The 16,649-nt window shown below is 32.5% G+C and overlaps 1 protein-coding gene across 1 annotated transcript; it reads left to right on the top strand.

Annotated features, from left to right (window-relative positions):
- The first annotated feature begins 10,535 nt into the window (after positions 1 to 10,535).
- On the top strand, positions 10,536 to 13,243 carry LOC143575805 (protein EDS1-like). The gene is made up of 3 exons (XM_077060079.1): positions 10,536 to 10,987; positions 11,073 to 11,948; positions 12,497 to 13,243. The coding sequence occupies exons 1-3, from the start codon at positions 10,646 to 10,648 to the stop codon at positions 13,241 to 13,243; spliced, it is 1,965 nt and encodes a 654-aa protein (XP_076916194.1). The 5' UTR covers positions 10,536 to 10,645.
- The last annotated feature ends 3,406 nt before the right edge of the window (positions 13,244 to 16,649 follow it).

A 16,649-nucleotide genomic window follows, 5' to 3' on the forward strand; every position in this document is an offset into this window, starting at 1 on the left:
ACAAGAAGATATAGAAGGAAGCAGAAGTTGGAGCCGTGGAAAAATATATAGCACACCTTTTGGTTTTGACGGATGCCTACCGTACGGTGCCGCAAGCTTATTTCCGGCCACCGTCACTGCCAAACACATCACCGACCATCGTCGCAGGGGTCATGTACCACCTACTGCCACTGTTCGCTGCGGTCCCGAACCCCGTGAGCCGCTGCCGTCGCTGCCGTAGTGCACCAACGCCGCCCCGTTGTTCGTATCGTCACCTAGCGTCGCTCGTTAACTCTCGGTGTCTCAACCGGTTATTCAATAACCGAGGTAAACTTAAATATTGTTGGTTTAGATTTATGTTTCTTTGGTTGTTTTGTATCGTACCCGTATTGTATGTAACCGGATCCTGTACGGTTCCGTTAAATGGTAATTACTCGTTTTTTATATTCCGCTGCGTATTCAATTATTAACCTGATTAATAATTATGAAACCATTTTAATTAAACCGGTTTTAACTGTTAAACCGTTGACTGATCAACTACTAGAACCAAACATTATGTTCTTTTGTTAGTTAATTTGTTCCTTTATGATTTCCTTCATATTCTAGGTTAGGCAGTTATAAAAAATGAGAATTTTAGTGACTTTTTTGTCTTGAAAGTTGAATGTAAGTTCAAAGAGGTTGAAATTGTTTTTATATCTTATGTATAATTTAGAGACACCACCAATCATGGATCCAATTCCAAAAAATGGCATACACATAGCGTGTCAATCGTGTTTGGTTAGCGGGTCAAAAAATTTCATATTTACGATCGATGATGGGCTAAATATGTACATGAATCCGTACATATATATCACATATTTATTTGTGTCAAAGAAATCAACCAAACTCGGACACGCTTAAAATCCCTGTTGTTTTTCAAGTTGATTAGTGTAATGTTTATTAGGTTAGAGCTCGTATTACACACGGATAAAAAAGTTAATAAAAGTAAAAAAAATTGTCGATAGTAATCTTAATTATCATAATTATAACGATAAGGATAATAATACTTGAACACAATTTCAAATGTACATGGAACAAAATATATTTATTTGTCGATGTTCATAGGTCTTTTAAACCTCTAAATCAGTAATATGTTTGTTTTTCATATTAAACAATTTTGAACTAATATAAAGTAATTAAACAATAAAAAGCGTGTGAAAGCACTATAGAAAAGAACAAACAAAGAAAACAACTTTAAAATAAATCCTTTTTAATAATATGAAATATCAAGTGTGTTCTTCTTTACATTAATAGAAACATCGTTTAATATTTATGAAAACTTCATACCTTAGAATCCATCATCTGTTTAAGTAAGTATAATTAGTTGTTTGGAATTGTTAATATTTATAAAAACTTCATTGTGTGTTTGGTTTTTTGTTTAACCTATCTCAAGTTGGAACTGTTGTTCTTGAAAACATTATAAACATGTCCAATTAAATCTACGAAGGCAAATAAAATTTAAATAAACCATAAATATTTCACCAATAATTCTAAAAATAAATATGGACGAGTATTTTCTAAACAAAAAAGAGGAATATACCTATAGTGGAATTCAAACTGATCTCTTTGTCTATTATCGAGCAAAGTGAAGTAAACTGGAAACCTAAAACCCGACTATGAAACTGATTGCATGGATTGACATGTGTGATTTGATTCAAGGCTAACTTGTTTAGACAATTAATAATCTTGTAGTTAGAACCATTTACTCCAAGGCTAGGATTCAGAATTGTCTAAGTTGCTTTTTCAATAAAAAAACATATGGAACGAAAAATATTAGATTTGAAAACAGTAGCTTGGCCCTGACTGCGATTTCCTGTGATAAAATGACAAAATACGAATAAGAAACTATTTAAAAATAATTGAACGTTGTATTAAATATTATATAATCATAAAAACAATTGATGATCTTACTAATTCATCCATTATCGTCATCTCTATTAAATAGTCCTCATTGGCATTTCTATTATCCTTCACGGGCCAAACTTTTAAAACTATAACCTTTACGGTACATGAAAAGGTTTTGAGAACATCATATTCATTAAGCATGATGAAAGTTGAATCTCTATTAAACTCTGAAAGTAATAAAACAATTAAACAACATTAGTTGTGTATAAAACATTGAATTGTGATGGTAAAATATGTTAAATTAATAAATATTGTATGAACAATTGTTTGTAGAGAGTATCTAAAGACGCAGATGGTGAACACAATGTGAGGAATGCATATTTGAATCTAGGTTATATAGTAAATACGAAGTTCTATATTTTTATAAAACAGTGTAAAATTAGAAAGACTTTAATTTCATAATAAATATAAGAATAATAAAATGCATAATTTATGAAAATTTAGAAGTCAACATTTTGCTATATTTAGAAGTGTATTTCAATAAGATTATTTACCATGTTTCAAAATATCATTCTTTATTTCATTAACAAATTTTAGTAACGTATTCCAACACATCATTCTTTATTTAGAATGTTTTATAACATATTTAGTGAGATTTTCAAATATCACATAATTGAATACGAAATCAAATTATCAAAATATTTAATTGTAAGTCAAAGTTTTTGAATGGTATGATTGATATTATTATTTGTATAAAAATAATTAATATGTAGTATTCTAAAATGGTATTTTAGAAAAGAAAAACATAATTATAGACAATTTCAAATACACTTCAATTCTAGTCAAATTCTAGATTTGAAATTCAAAAATTTATAAATTTAAGAAAAAATTTAGATGAAATAAAGAATTTATTGAATCAACTATATGAAATAACTTGATATGAAATAAAGAATTTACAAGTTGATATAAAATAACTAATATGAAAATAAAGACAGTTAATTGAAAAACTATAAAATTAACATGCCTACCAACACATATTTGATTGAGAAGATGGACAAATTGAAGATGGAAACGAATTAAATCATAGATTGAAGACGAAGGGATAAAGATAGAAATTGATAAAAGGGTAAATATATGTTTCGATATATGACAGATTGAAGACGGGTGAATGTTAGACGGATGTAAACAGTGGAGAAGATGGTCATCGTTGGTCTGCATCAATCGTCCAGAAATCATATAATGTGATCCCTTGTTAACCCGTCGATAATATATTTCCATTAGTAAATGTCCATTGATGAGATTCGTTTGTTATGGTTTGGTCGCTTGTCATTAGTCACCAACGAATAGTAATAGAATTTTTCGTTTTATTTATTATTATTATTGTTTTTTTTTTTTGATATATTGTTGTACCATTATAATTACGAACGGATTCTTGTCGTTGGTAATAGTCATTTCTCTGGCAGTGACTCATATAGCGAGGTTTTGTAAATTTCCATAGAAAACCAAACTGACATTAAAGCTGCAAAGTTCAAGTTTAGTTTAGTCGTGTCTATAGTGAAACTTTCATGGAAACTACCTTATAAATCTAAGGTTGAAGTTATAATGACTAGTGAGTTACCATAAAACTCCATGGAAACTTCATACCCATTGTGTGCAAACAAAACTGCATACATTAAAACTTTCGAGTATTGAAAGATGATGTTAAAAAACATAGCCTCCTAATTATCTATCAACAAGAGAGAAAGTAACACCTCAGTGAACTTTGATGCAAAAGCTTAAGTCCGGCAGATGCAGCAGCCCTGAAAATAATTAAACCCGTATTTGTTATTTCCTTATTGTCTTCATTTATCGCACCTGAAATACAAACAAAAAAAAGTAATGGTATCGTAACATGCAGTTGGCTTCAACAGTTATACAAGAAAACATACGGGCTTTTTCAAGCGAGCACTAAGATAAAATCTCTTCCAGCTCATCATATTTTCAACTAATTTATCCATACGAACAACACCGTACTTATACATCTGTCACATCTTATAGATTTAAAATAATCTTACGACTTGACCCGTTATATGAATATTTTGCCCTTACACCTAATAATTATAAAACCCGACCCGTTACATAACTAAAAATTAGTAGGAGAAAGAACCAGTTTTGCTCCACCGAGAGATGCCATCCTTGATTGTAACCCTCTAAATTTAAACAACAATTTATTAATACAAAACAACACGGAAGCGTAAATATCATGTATTAACTTTTGATATGTGCCAAAGTCCATGTCAACAAAGTTTTCTCCAACCAAATGATGTGTGTTCAAGACATTTCCGAGTACTTGATCGTTAGCTGCCCGAATACCGAACTCTGAACTTCACCTAAGACCATACAACACCACAAATTAGTATTACTAACAAATATTATTTCCTATAAATAAAAATATACTAAATCTGAAGTGAAATTGGAAAATTTTCAAAGCCAAACCATGCTCGGCGTAGACTACGCCGGGGTGGACGTAGCCTACGCTGGTTCATGTCCACAAATCCAAATTTCAACCCTTTCAACCTCTAAACTCATCCGATAAATCACGGGCTTCTTGTACGTGTTACTAACCACCATAATTATAGCCACTTGGGTTTTAGCACATGATGCAACTCCAAAATTCAACTTAAGACATAAATAGAATCAATAAGAATTACAGCTGTTTTGCTTTGATTGCAAGACAATGATAAAGAAGAGATATGATATATAGCAAGTTTGTAGCGACTGTTGGCCTAATTTGGTTGCTGTTAAGTTGTGTTTATTAAGCAAATAAAAGCTGCTTGTAATGCAAATTAAGGAATCTTATTTTGGATTAGAATCGAATTAGGGTATAGTTTAAGAAAGTTTTTGATTTTGATTTTAGAAGCCAAATTCAAACACACAAAACCCAATTAGAACCACAAAACCCTTGACTAACATAAATAAAGAAGATCGCCAAATTTGCTGGCCTAATTTAGTAAAAATTTCAATTAGAACTAATAAAACCTAAACCCATGAAAGTCAAAATTGCATTTGTTAGGTCAAATTCGAACACATGAAAAACCAATTAAAAGCACAAAACCTGAACATAAGTCCATGATCTAAAAAAGTGTTACCTGCGATTGATGAAGAGTAATATTAAGGGAAACATAACCCTATAAAGTTAGCCTTCGGATAATCAAGCCAGAAGGTATGAGGTACAAATCAAAAGGCAGAAGATACAACACTAAATGCATAGAAATCTTTGTAATTGTAGTATATATAATACTCATGAGGTCATAACTACAACCAAAAATTATGGTTCAAAATATGGATGACTTATTCATAGCGACATAACATATAACTTATAATCAAATTATCTGAATTTTGAAACCATCCATGAATGGAACATGTCACTATGTCGCTAACCGTGGCTGGAGGCTTGGTGGAAATCTGACTATCATTGAAGAAAGCGTTGTTCTGATATCTGACTTATTGCGCTTTAATTCTATAACATTGTCTTGGAAATGAAAATAAAATTACTTAAGCATTGTATAATTGGACTTGTGGATGTATCATAGAAACTTTTTTTTTCTTTTTTTGAATAGCAAGAAAATTATATTATAGATATTCGAAATCAGTTAGAAAAGACCTAACCAAAATCAGAAAAGAGTTACATATATAAAAGTGGATTTTTCATCCACTCGATCAATACAACCTAATATAATTTAGTAAAACTAAAGATCCTAGAAACCACACATGCTTAGCCGATGCTAAGGGTGGTGGGTGTATAATCGGGATGGGTGATAACAGTGAGATATGGTGGTATGGGTGGAAAACAGGAGGCTGGTGTCGAAGTCTAGAAGAAAAAAAGAAAAAGTGAAGCAGAAAAAAAGGTCGGGATAAATGGCTTATGTGACGGTTTGAGATGAGCGGGAACCTCGCCCGACCCCACTTGTCTCATGATCTTATATCATGTCACACCCACGACTTAAAGTGGATACAAAACGTTACCTCAAAATAATAGCATAATACAAGTGCTTGGCTTATATAATCAAAACTCAACTTAAGTTAATCACACTGTTTATAAAGAAATAAATCAATTTAACAATGTATAGAAACATAGATATTACATCAATATAGCAGGTAGGCGGGCAACAAGCTGCGCCGCCACCCCTTTCTGAATTGCAAACCCTAACCTGCTAAAGACATACCCCTGCCCCTTTGGAGTCGACACATTGCTATGCACAACCTGTTGGACCCTGGTTAGGAAACGGATAGCTTCCGGTGCCAAGGAGCCAAATGTATCAAAAGCCAGAGGGACAAAAACATGTTGGTTCTCTTCGCAGGCTTTAGCATGTTTCTCCACCTTCTTCGTTTCAGCCCTTTTCATGGCTTGCCCAGCTACAAACTCATTATCCCTCAAACCAGCTAAGGGAGATACCCCTGTGAGGTCAACACAAGCGTGTTTTCCCCCGGCCCAACCAAAGACGAGCAAATCTGCCGGTCGTAGAGTAGATCTCCCTTCCGAGGGGTCTGTAAGGAAGTTTACGGGGGCTTCCTTTTTAGCTGATATCCCAGCTCGCCTTAAGATGTCCCAAAGAATGTGCTGCACCCAATCATATCGGTATTTGAACCCAGGCATCTCCTTGCAATGAACCGCATGCTCTCCGAATTTATCCAGGCAAGCCTTACGGCAGATCGGACATGTTTCGTCTTCTGGGTACATTGGGACCATCAAACGGTACTTAATATAAAGAAATGCAAATAAAATTATATTCTTATGTATTTTAATATAATTTAGCCCCGTTATCAATCATCCACCTACCGACTCCTGACAACGCCCTTGTTAATTTGTTATGCACTTGTGCATTTCTAATTTTACAACTTGGATAGAGTAAACAGAGAGGATTTGTTTTAATTAAAAAAAAATTGGACTTTTATAATCCCAATTTAACACAGTTTGTCGATAATAATCTTAACTTTGAAAATAGTTGTCACTGGTCTCAACTTCACACTGTTTGTTTTCATTGGGACCTCCGTTAAAAAAAATTAACGACGTTAAGTTTTTTTCAAATTTCAAATTGATGTTTTAAGGCTTTTGATCGGAATGAGAATATGAATCGATTAATGTAAAACTTAACTCGAAACGACACTTCAAACAACTTGATTTGTGTTAATTAAAAATTTAAACACCGGAATAGAAACATCTTTTAGTCATTTGGACCATCGTTTGAAGGTAAGTTTTACATCAATCGATTTGTATCCTCATTCTGATCAAAAGGTCTAAAATATCATATTGAATTTGGAAAAAACTTAACATCGTTAAGTTTTTTTTAACAGATATCCAATGAAAACAAATAGTGTGAAAGTTAGGACCAGTGACAGCTATTTTCAAATTTAGGATTTGTTATCGACCAACTGCATTAAGTTGAGATTATTAAAATCCAATTTGCCTTAATTAAATAATATTTTTTTATATATTTATCATTACCATTTATTTTTCATTACTCACATCTCTTTTCAAAATATATTAAAAAATTTACACATGTGAACAGTAACTTTTCAAATACATAGAAAAAATACTGCATTTTTCTCTCATTCGCTCATAACATCCTAAATCACTTTCTACAATATAAAAACTTCGCTCATATTTTTAGATGAATTGAATATGAATGCTAACACTAGAAACACATAATTAAATTATTATAAAACTAAAGACGTTGGGCATTAAAGTAATCAAAATTTTGTTTCTTTAAAGCTTTAGACTTGGTATACATGTACTATATAAAAAACACGGTTTTGTAAAACCGATCAATGTCGGTGTGATTTTTAAATTAATTAATGGTTATTCTCCATAAACCATTTTAAAACACTAATTTTTTAAGCAAACACAAAGAACAAAGCAAGCAATTATTATTTATTCTACTATAAATTCATCTCTTTTTGAATTTTATACCCTGCATAAAGGCTTTTTTTTAGCTATATACATAAAAAGTCGTCATCCTATTTTTCAAACATTTCCCAATAATATATACGGATTTACCTACTATCTGTGTAGGTTTATATTATCGATCTACAAATGTATTTTCTGATTTATATAAACGAAACCTTTAAAAGCTATATAAATGAAATCTTGTTATTTGGTTGCTCATTATATTCTCTCAAACCACCAGATTACTTTATTTGTAAATGAATATTTCTTATGCATTTGACTCGAATTCATGGCTATGGGTCTCACCAAATCCAGATAGCTCTTAAACGGGTTACAACATCTCATTACATTAAAATTTAATCTTATCAAATATTTGATATGAAAATCGCACAAAATATAAATATACTAAAACTAATATCCGATTTAAAAAGAAGATTATTTATAATTAGAAAAGAATTTTATATTAAAAAAATAAGCGGTTCACGAGTTTCATCAAACCTAAATAGTTTTTAAACGAGTTATAACATCTCGTTTATTTATGAAACTCTTACTCATCAAACTCTAAGTATATTGTTAACTTATTTACAATAAATAAAATTAAAATCTAAAAAAATATATTACAAACAAAAAGTATTAAACAACCCCATAATACGGGGGATAAAAGCTAGTATGTATGAATATATAGGATTAGTATCATTTAAGAACTCTAAACAACCAAATATTTTTTTTAATTTTTTACATATTAACATTATTTAAGAATAGTTTTATCATATTTTTATATAGAAAATTTTGATAAAGTATATTAATCACAAGTTTACACATGTGTATAATTTATAACTAACAATTTACATAGATGTAAAACAAAACATAGATATGTATAAAACTAATTTTAAAAATTGTAATCGTAAATATAGATATAAAAAAATAAAAGATAAAGTTACACTCAAATAACATTAACATATATTTTTTTTATAAAAAACGTTAGTTTTAAAAAGTTTTTTCAAGTTTTTAAATAATTTAAAAGTTCTGTAATGATACTCATTCTATATATATATATATATATATATAAGATCAGGATCATGAGAGAACCTTTTTAAAATTGAGAAATATGAGAACCATTTTGGACCACAAAAAACCCAAAAATAAGAAAAATCATAAAATAAAAAAAAACACAAAATCAAAAAAGTATAAAAACCAAAATTCTTATTTTATCATCCCGGTTTCATAAAAAAAAACTCGGTTTAGCTAAATTATATACACATATGTATAATATATACGTATATGTATATTTACATGTTTTTTTTGTACACATGTGTATAATTTAAGATAAATGATACTGTACATATGTGTATCTTACGTAACTAAAGATTATATAAAATTATACATATGTGTATAATACGACGTTTTTTTTATTGAAACCAGAATAAAATATAAGAACTTTGGTTTTTTTACTTTTTTAAAATTTTTATTATTTTTTGTTTTATGATTTTTTTAAATATTTTTTTTAATGTGTTTTTAGTGGTCCAAAATGGTTCTCAAAATTCTCAATTTGCAATGGGTTCTCTTAGGATCCTTACCCTATATATATATATATATATATATATATATATATATTGTTTAAAACTAGATGAATAAATAGTTGGTTTTTGTCACATCATATATACTTTAAGGTGCTGTTTGTTTTTGCAGACATAAACTGTCTGCAAGCTGATTTCATCTGTTTTCATGTCTGCAACTGAAGATGTGGTCTGAAGATCTGCAAGCTGAAAATATAAGACTGTTTGTTTTTATAAGCTGATACTGTCTGCATAACTGTCAAACTTATCTCACAAGATAGAAGTCATTTATTCAAGTTACATAGAAAATATAATAATAAAATTGTGGCGGCGGACGGTGGGTAGTGGCGATGGATGGTGGTGGTGGACAGTGGGTGGTGGTAATGGACGGTTTTGGTGGGTGGTGGACGGTAGTAGTTGACGGTGATGGCGTCCGACAGTGGGTGGTGGTGGTGATGAACGGTTGTGGTGGGTGGTGGACGGTGGTGATTGGTGGTGGCTGTGATGGATGGTGGTGGTGGTGGCGGACGATGGGTAGTGGTGGTGGATGCTGGTAGTGGCGGCGGACGGTGGGTAGTGGCGGTGGATGGTGGTGGACGGTGGCAGTGGGGGATGGTGGTGGTGGCGTACGGTGGGTGGTGGTGGCGGACGGTGGTGGGAGGAGTGGATGAGAGGGTAGCTTCAAAGGGATAAGAGTATGATTTTTTTGCGAAGATGTTTTAAGCAAGATTTCTTTGCTTTTCTTTTAAGATGAAAGAAGATAACTTAAGATCTGTTTTAAGAAAAAAAACAAAATGTCTTCAAGGGTAATGTCTGCACACGTGCAGACATTAGCTCCCTTGAAGATGTTTGAAGAAAAAACAAACACCCCCTAAAGCTTAATCAACAAGATATATGAGGTTAAATTTCCATGTAAGTATGTAACATATATTTGAATCTTTACATATTATTAAAAGACTATGTAAAAAGAACAATTATTTGGATCTCAAAAGTTTCATGGCATTTATAGAGTTGACTTGAAGTCAACGTGGACCATAAGAACCTTCATAGAAGCTCAGCTCAACCAATATGTGAAATTGAAAACAAAACTATGCCTGCAACTTGTTTATGAATATTAAAATATTATATGTCCCATTTGTAAAATACATATATATTTTCCTTGAAATGACTTTGGTCTTTCTTTATTCTATATTCTCTCTATATAACTAATCTTAATGAAGAGCATAGACACATTCAACTTACAACTTACAACTTACAACTTATAGATCTATTTGTGTGTTTTCAAAGAGAGAAAAAAAAAATGGAAGTAGAGAGAGATTCAATTAAACTTGACCTGAGTAATGATCTTATCAAAGATGCTTGCAGTCTTTCCATGAAAGCTCATAATAATCAAGATTATTATGTTACTAACACCACCAAGAAATATGCTTCATCATCATCAAAAGAGGTTTTCATCATTGCATTCAAAGGTTCATTTGAGGTTGATGGTTTCTACAAAGATGATCACTTTGGAGAAACCGCGGTTGATGATAAACTGTGTCCGTCTCTTCAGCGTATCGGACAGGATCTACTAGGCAAAGTCAACGGGTCACTTCTGATAACATTTCAGAATCTTTTGAACAATTCCGGGCTCAAATCAGAGGTACGGTTGACTTTTCGTTACTTAGATTGTATCTTACAAATTTTAGAAGTTTGACTGATCTGAAAGTCAACCGATGGATTTGCAGGTTGAGAAAGCGGTAAAAGAAGGTAAAAAGATATTATTCGCGGGGCACTCTTTCGGTGGTGCGATAGCAAGTCTTGCCACACTTTGGTTGCTTGATGAATACACAAGAAAACAAAACAAAAGATTTGCAGTCGGTTGTGTAACGTTCGGGTCTCCCCTGATAGGTGATGGGACCGTCACTCACGCGGTCAGGCGAGAGAAATGGACCGATCATTTCACTCATTTTGTCTTGGAGCACGATATTGTTCCTCGTATGATGCTTGCTCCAAAAACATCCGTTCAAAATCACCTACCTGGTATTTCCAAATTCTTCCAAGATAATGTCAACCCCGTCACCACTCAAAAGCCCAACAAAATTGCCAAATTTTTAAACATAAAAAAGAGTGAAAAACCCGCTGATCATGATCCGATGGTAGATGACAACGATGCTGAAAAGTTTTTTGAAAACGTTTTGATTAATGCATCAACGGTTGCAAGCCATGATGCATATGATCTTATGGAACCTACAAATTCTCTAAAGGAGAAGTTATCGGCTGACTTTGTAAAAGTCAGCCCTTACAGGCCTTTGGGTAGATACGTTTTCTGTACACAAGGCGAAGATGCGGCTTCACCCAGGCAACAACTCGTTGTAGAAAACCCTAATGCGGTTCTGCAGCTATTGTTTTACTTTTTGCAGTTACCCAATGAAGATCAAGATTCAGCTCAATTTGCAGTTCAGAGTTTACATGAAAACTTTGGTTATGAAGAAGAAATTAACAAAAACGGATTGCAGATAGATAATAGAGTTAATCTGAAAGACCTTAACAATCACCTTTTGACATCTAATGGTGCTACCGGTGATGTGGTCCGTACCAAGAACAAAGCTCTATTTGAACTGGTTAGTACTGATTCTTTTACCTATGAATGCGTCGACTATGGCTATGTTTTATACCTAACGTATCAAATTGAAAAGGCTACCATAGAAGAAAAACGTGTCAAAGTGTAGTTTTACGCATAAAACCCACTAAATAATTTGATTCAATCATGCAAAAAAAAGACCTTTTCTTCCTCTTATACTCTTATAAAGGTTAGAATATTAACCATATAAAAAAAGAACTTTTCTTCCTTTAAGAAAGTGAAAGTATCTAATCATGCAAAAAGCAAGATTTTTTGTATATATATAACATATAATAGATGAACTTTATCATAAAGATTTATCAGTTCAAGGATTTAATGTGTAAATTTAGAACTTTTTGCAATCATATTTAATGTTACAGAAAAAATATCTTAGGTCAATCCAAACAGACCCGTTTACAAAAAAAAAAAAAAAAAAAAAAAAAAAACCTTGTTTTGACTGAAGCCCATGTAGACCCGTTACTCGACCCATCAATTTTGCCACCTCAGCCATCTTCTTCATGAACTAAACTTATATTCATGTTCTTATAGGCTACAAGCGCAAAATGGTGTCTGTTAGCGGCGGAAGAGGCCGAAAAGAGGAAGAAAGAAAACGAGGATCAGATTAAAGAATCCATGAGAAAATATAAATCAGACAACAGCAAAACGAAACCAAAGATCATTGAAGATATGATTGACGAGATACTCAAGTACAAACAAAAACACGATGATGGAGCAATTGATTACTACGAAGCATTCAAGCTTCAGAACGAGCATGACGACTTTAAAGCTAACGTGAACCGTCTAGAGCAAGCTAAAATATGGGATGTAGTTATGGAAATGGTTGTGCGTAAGGATCTACCTGATGAATTTGAGGTGTGGGATGAGTTGGTGGAATTAGCGACTCAATTTAGAAGACTCTATGAGCCATTGGATATTGCAAATTACTATCGACACTTGAAAGGTGAAGATAATAAGGGATTAACTTATATGCAGGTCAGACCAAAGAGGTATAAGTTTACACAGAGATGGTTTGAACATGCCAATGTGACGGGATTTGAGAAGGGTTGTGAAAGTACTTTTGTTGCAGACGTTGAGGAATTTACAAACGAGATTATAAAAAAGAAAAAGACGACTGATGAGGTTAAAAAGACGACTGATGAGGTTAAAAAGGGTCTAGAGAGCATACATGATAAAATTAAGAAGTGGCAATCTGATGAGAAAATAGCAAATGCCGATGTGCTTTGGGGGAAATCTGCTTTGTCTAAGTTAGAGGCCACACTGGCGAATTCTAACTAGACTTGTGAAGGTTAATAAGGCAAGCTTGTATGAATAAAAATTTCGAGTGCGGTTATTTGTAATATGTATGAATGATTTGTGTGATTTGGTTGAACTTTAAATTATTTGTACTTGTTCCTCTTTGATTCTGTAATAGTCATCTTAAGTTTTTTATAGTTGGTATCACTGGATGTATCGTTTTCAGTTTTATAAAATCTTACAGTTACTTTGCGTACTTTTTGTTACACACACACACAAATGCTAACTGATCATAAAATTGACAAAAGTCTATTGAGGGTTTTGATCAAAATATTTAGTAGGTTTTATGCGTTAATTACACTTTGACATGTTTTCTTCTATGGTAACCTTTTCAATTTGATACGTTAGGTATAAAACATAACCATAATTGACACATTCATGAATAAATAGGTAAAAAGATCAGTACTTACCAGTATAAATAGAGCTTTGTTCTTGGTACGGTCTACATCACCAATAGTATTAGTAAGTTGTTTCAGATTAACCATGTTATCCAGCTGCAATTTGTTCTTGTTAATTTCTTCTTTATAGCCATAATTTTCATTTAAACTCTGAACTTGCTAAATCTTGATATTCTTTGGGTAACTGCAAGAAATGAAACAATAAATGTAGAACAGCATAAGGGTTATCAACAACGAGTTGTTGTCTGGGGTTACTATCTTCGCCTTGAGTGCAGAAAACGTAGCTGCCGAAAGACGTTGAAGGGCTGACGAGAATTTGTAGGTTCTATAAGATAATATGCATCATGGCATGGCAAGACTTGCGTCTGTTTTTTTGTTTAAAAATTTGGCAATTTTTTTGGGTTTTTAAATGGTGACGGGGTTGACTTTTTCTTTCAAGAATTTGAAAATACTAGGCAGGTGATCTTGAACCGACGGATGTTTTTGAAGCTAGCATCATACAAGGAACCATACCATGCTCCAAGACAAAATGAGTGATAACGAAAACACGGTGACGGAACAACTGATTACTATGAAGCTTTCAAGCTTCAAATGAGCATGATGACTATAAAGCTAACATGAAACGTCTAGATCAAGTAAAAATATGGGATCTACTTGATAAAAACTAGAAAAGCCATTTTCCTAAATGCTCTTTTTAACGCATCAAGATGGTAATTTTCTTATGACAATAATTATATATTAGCCAATTGTCTATAATACCTCAATAATAGTAAAAGAGGATAAAAGAAATCTTGTGAACCAAAATCATTTACCGTTATAATTAATTAGCATTGTTGACAAAAAGCCTAGGGAAGGATATGGACATCTACACGTATAGGTGATAAGCATAAAATCCCATTTAGGTTGATATTGATATCATATAAATGTCAAAATCATAAAGTTGTAACATCGATGACATCTTAGTTTGACATTGTATGTTTGTTTGTTCTAGTGATCAGCCATATTGTAGTGAAGAGTGCAGGGATCAACATATTGCACTCGATGAAGGAAAAAAGAAGTGCTGTAGCATATGCATGCAACAAAAAGCTGGGATGGATGACTGGAAAAAGTTTGCTTAAAGGGAGAAGACGGATAATCATTACAACAAAGTGAACAAACTACATAAAACCGCCAAATCATAAAAGCAACATTTTATAAAGAAAACAAGAAGCATAATACTACTTTTTTAATATATAGTTAGTTTAGAATTTTGATAAGATCAGTTATTCATTTGTTGATCCCTGCACTCTTCGTTACAATATGGCTGATCACTAGAACAAACAAAACAAACATACAATGCCAAACTAAGATGTCATCGATGTTACAAGAAGTTATGATTTTTACATAAATATGTTATCAATATCAACCTAAAATGGGATTTTTACTACCTATACATGTAGATGTCCATATCCTTCGCTAGGCTTTTGGAACAAAGCCTACACGATTCTAAAAATTTTATACATTAGTATATTATATTATTACAAATCACTAGCCCCTATAGTGTAGCTTTGGCTTGAGAATTTCAAGAAATAACCAAGGGCAATTCTGGTAAATACCCGTATACAAACTACAATTAGGTTTGATTTCTCAAATTCAATAGACTTAAGTAAATAACACATTTATGCATAAGTAAATAACTTAATAGTCTTACCTTAAGAGTTGCAGGTGGCTGATACCGTCATTCTTGAAGGAGTAGAGTAAGCATCCTCTGTCCAGCAGCCAGAACGCTTCCATGGAGCTAAAATTTGAGTTTAATGAATAAAGAAACAGGACCAAAGGTTAATATATAAATATCGAAATTTGATGAATAGTTACAAGAAACACCTGCCCTGAGTGTTAGTTGTTACCATATAAAAGTAACTAGACAGTGTGTAAGCTAGCATTTAACAGAATAAAGGGAAACTACTCAAATCAAAGATGCTGTACACGGTGACGAATTGTGCTTCGAAGCAAATTAAACAGAATCATATATTCAGTTAAACCTATAAAACAGAGATTAAGCATTTTAGTAATGAACAAACTGAAATACCAACAAAAGAGGATGTTTTCTTGTCGAGATTTACAGAATCATGATCTTTTGTCCCAACAGTCATTTAATATGTCACCAAAATTTAGGCGCTACAAACTCACACAAATGCAAAAACAGAACAAAGCTAAAAGATCCAATGCAGATCATATTAAACTGTAAAAAATATGACTTGATCGGGTCAATTAGTATTATTACATGTCAAGGACATTTCACAATAACTATTTTGTATGCTAATGTATTTATTGATAGATAAATAGCACGGTAAAAATCCAAGAAGCGAACAATCCATATACATAAAAGCGCCTTAAACTAGTAAAAAGTAATGATGGATCAAAATCAACTCAAAAAGGTTTATAAAATTGTCTGCACGACAGCTTGAAACCTATGCTATCAATAGCGGTGCTATAGCGGTTATCGGTCCGGCGGTAAAATAGCGGTCGAAATATCGGTCCAAATAGCGGTTCCGATATTTGCGGCGCTATTTCGCCGATATTTGGCCACCGATATATCGGAAATAGCGGTGAGATTATCGGTTTAATATTTTTGACCCAACTTTTACTTTTTTTGGCCCAAACTATAAGCCCATAGACCAATTTCATTATGATTATTATTGAACGATCAGCTTATTGCCCTAAAATACCTCAATCGCTGCTGATGCTCATCTCCGATACCCGTTTCTTCAGCCGCTGCTGATGCTTATATATTTATGGCTTTCGATTAAGTGATTAAATCATGTCTTAAATTAAAAATATTGTTACTTTGTGTTTTGAACTATTGACTTTTATGATTTTGGTATTGAGACTTAAGTATTATATATATATATATATATATATATACCGCTATCCCACCGCAATAACCGATATCTCAGATATCAGTCATTGACCGATATCCGCTATTTTTTGACATTAACTGCATAGCTTGA

Source organism: Bidens hawaiensis, unplaced genomic scaffold (assembly GCF_021521415.1).
Source record: "Bidens hawaiensis isolate Kalapana, Puna unplaced genomic scaffold, B.hawaiensis_p1.1 tig00027752_1, whole genome shotgun sequence".
NCBI classification, from domain to species: domain Eukaryota; kingdom Viridiplantae; phylum Streptophyta; class Magnoliopsida; order Asterales; family Asteraceae; genus Bidens; species Bidens hawaiensis.

What these genes read in the sequence shown, in the direction of transcription:
- LOC143575805 (XM_077060079.1), top strand. Translation starts at nt 10,646, where the DNA reads ATGGAAGTAGAGAGAGATTCAATTAAACTTGACCTGAGTAATGATCTT. An exon ending in ATTCCGGGCTCAAATCAGAG is followed by an intron (nt 10,988 to 11,072) that starts GTACGGTTGACT and finishes ATGGATTTGCAG; the next exon opens with GTTGAGAAAGCGGTAAAAGA. An exon ending in ACAAAGCTCTATTTGAACTG is followed by an intron (nt 11,949 to 12,496) that starts GTTAGTACTGAT and finishes ATGTTCTTATAG; the next exon opens with GCTACAAGCGCAAAATGGTG.